The sequence below is a fragment of the Gracilinanus agilis genome, chromosome 2 (genome assembly GCF_016433145.1).
Source record: "Gracilinanus agilis isolate LMUSP501 chromosome 2, AgileGrace, whole genome shotgun sequence".
NCBI lineage: Eukaryota > Metazoa > Chordata > Mammalia > Didelphimorphia > Didelphidae > Gracilinanus > Gracilinanus agilis.
The window spans coordinates 499,867,184-499,869,979 of record NC_058131.1 but is presented as its reverse complement, the minus strand read 5'-3'; the positions used below and the strand labels follow the sequence as shown (position 1 = coordinate 499,869,979).

The window sequence follows — 2,796 nt, the reverse complement described above, 5'->3', positions numbered from 1 at the left end:
GAGAGAAGATCTTGACTGTTAACTCATAGCTGCTTCTCTGAAGTGCCATTGAGTCACAAGTCTATTATATAGGAAATTCAAACTCCCTTTCACCCAAAATCACAAGGATAGTTTTCCACAACTACACAGAGCTGTATTTTTAACATAGACAATACAACAGGCTTAGAAGCTTCAAAGTGAAGATAAGAACCAGGCTGGACTTTCAGTTATATTTGTTATCACCAAGCCAAGTCTGAGAATACTTTTCTCAGGGGCAAATGCCCCTGCTAAACTAAGGTTTCAACCTTGGCTGCATTTCTGACCAAAGGAGAAAAATGTTAACCTCTTAAATGTTGGTTTGCTAGGAACTTAAAGCTTTTCAATAAGGCCACAATACTTTTCAACAAGAAATCACAAGGATCACAAAAGGGGTCAAAAGAGGAGTCTCAGATTTTTATCTATTCTCTTATTGGCTTTCCACAGACTTCCAATCCCACTTAGTCAGATGTCCAGGTCTTATTCTCACCTAACTCACATCTCTGGTTGATTAATTAAATGAGATTTGTTCTCCTGGATAAATGTATCTGAGCTTAGCATCTTTATACTAAATGGGGTAAGTCAGTTTTATTGATTTTCTCAATCACCCTCCCTCTGATCCCAATCATACTCACAAGAAATTAAATTATAATAAATAACCAACTCCTGACACTACTAATTAAATTGTCATTCTAACAGATTTTTGATATCACCATAACTCCCATTTTTACTCGTATTACCTTGAAAAACACTCAATTTATTGTAAACTTGTCCAACCATTCTGGACAAGTTGGAACTATGCCCAATGAGGTATAAAACTGTGCATACCCTTTAACCTAGCAATACCACTACTAGGTCTGAATCCCAAAAGTAACAAAGAAAAAAGAAAAAGACCTTATATGTACAAAAATATTTATACCAACTCTTTTTGAGAAGGCAAAGAATTGGAAATGGAGGTGTTATTCATCAAGTGAGGAATGGCTAACCAAGTTGTGGTATATCATTGTGATAGAATATTATAAGAAATGACAAGTAGAAGGGTTTCAGAAAAAAAAAAAAAGGAAGATTTGTATGAACTGATGCAAAATGAAGGGAGAAGAACCAGGAGAACATGTCATGATAATATCATAATGATGTGAAAGACTTAGCTACTTTGATCAAGACAATGATCCAAGACAATTCCAAAGGACACATGATGAAAAATGTTATATACTTTCAGAGAGAGAACTGATGAAATCTGAGTGCAGATTGAAGTATAATCTTTTTTACTTTATTTTTATTGCTCTTTTCATAATATGGTTAATATGAAAATATATTTTTCACAATTTAACATACACAATTGATATAACATTGTTTGCTTTCTCTATGGGTAGGGGAAGAAATGGAAGGAGAGAATTCAGCACTAAAAATTAAAAAAAAATAAAACTTAAAAAAATATCATCTATGGAAAAGTAAAAGAAAACAAAAGAAAAAATATTCCATTATTCTATTATATCTAAGTTCATGCTATATTTTGTAGACATAGAGGCTGTCATTTTTCTTTGAGACTTACTTGACAGATGGCAGAGTTTTAACATGCTCCATATGTCTGATCGTCCTGTCTCACTTACAAAACAGTACAAAATTGGATCTGCCACACAATTCAAACTTGTCAAGGCAACAGTGATTCTATAAAGTTTAAATATCTGCTTGCCAATGTATGAGCTGTGCTTTCCAAGACTTAGGATCAGCAACAGAGCATGGAAAGGGGTAAAACAAAAGAAAAAAGTGAGCGTGATGCTTAAAAGCAACCTGATGATCCTCTTCTTTTCCCGGATCTCTGTGGCTTGATTATGCTTTACTGCTTTGTAGACTTTTTGGTTGCAAAATAGAATTATGACCAAGGGGATCATATAACCGGTACATGTCCGAAAGATGTTGAAGTGAATTTTCCATGTCTCCAAGGGGTATTTGTCAAAACACAAGATGTAAGACTTGTTGGTATCACAGTATTCAACATATGTTTCATCTTTCCAGATAATGGTGGCATTGAATACTGTTTCTATGACCCAGATTGATAGGCTGATGGAAATGGCGATTCTTCTTGTTCTTAGATAAGGAAATTTCAAAGGATAGACCACCGCTAAGTATCTATCAAAAGAGATGCAGGAGAGGAAGGCAGTGCTACTGTAGAAATTTACATACATCAGGAAAGCACTCACTTTGCACAGGGTGGGAGAGAACATCCAGTTGTCTTCATTCCAAGTGTAATGTATCCAAAGGGGCAACATAGATGAATAGAGAAGATCGGAGAATGAAAGGCCAAAGAGGTAAACTCCTAATTCATTTTTCTTTTTCACTTGAAGAAATGAGACACACAGAGACCCAACATTGGCAGGAATACTGATGACCATTACGAAGATATAAATGATGGGAAACAAATAATGATCTACATAGTGCTGTTCTTCAATACACTCAGTTTCATTCATGATTTTCTTGGCAAGGAACAATTCTTCTGGATAGTGCAGTAGACTGAGCTCCTGACCTGTAGTTGAGTAGATCTGAGGTCTTTTTAGTTGTATGATCCTGGACAAGTCATTGAACCTCTGTCTGACTCAGTTTTCTCTTCTGTAAAATGAGGGATAAGAATATTACCTAACTCCCAGAGTCGTAAAAATAGAGATAATATTTGTAAAGCACTTTAGAAATCTTAAAATTCTATATAAGTGCTAGCTGTTATTATTATTCTCTGAAACTCTATGAAAAAGTGGAACTGTGTCCATTACTTGTTTTTTTTTAAGC

The 2,796-nt window shown here is 34.9% G+C and overlaps 1 protein-coding gene across 1 annotated transcript; it reads right to left on the bottom strand.

Annotated features, from left to right (window-relative positions):
• Positions 1 to 1,496: 1,496 nt before the first annotated feature.
• GPR65 (G protein-coupled receptor 65) lies at positions 1,497 to 2,483 on the bottom strand. Its single transcript, XM_044662121.1, has one exon. It carries the CDS (start codon positions 2,481 to 2,483, stop codon positions 1,497 to 1,499), a length of 987 nt encoding a protein of 328 aa, XP_044518056.1.
• Positions 2,484 to 2,796: the final 313 nt, after the last annotated feature.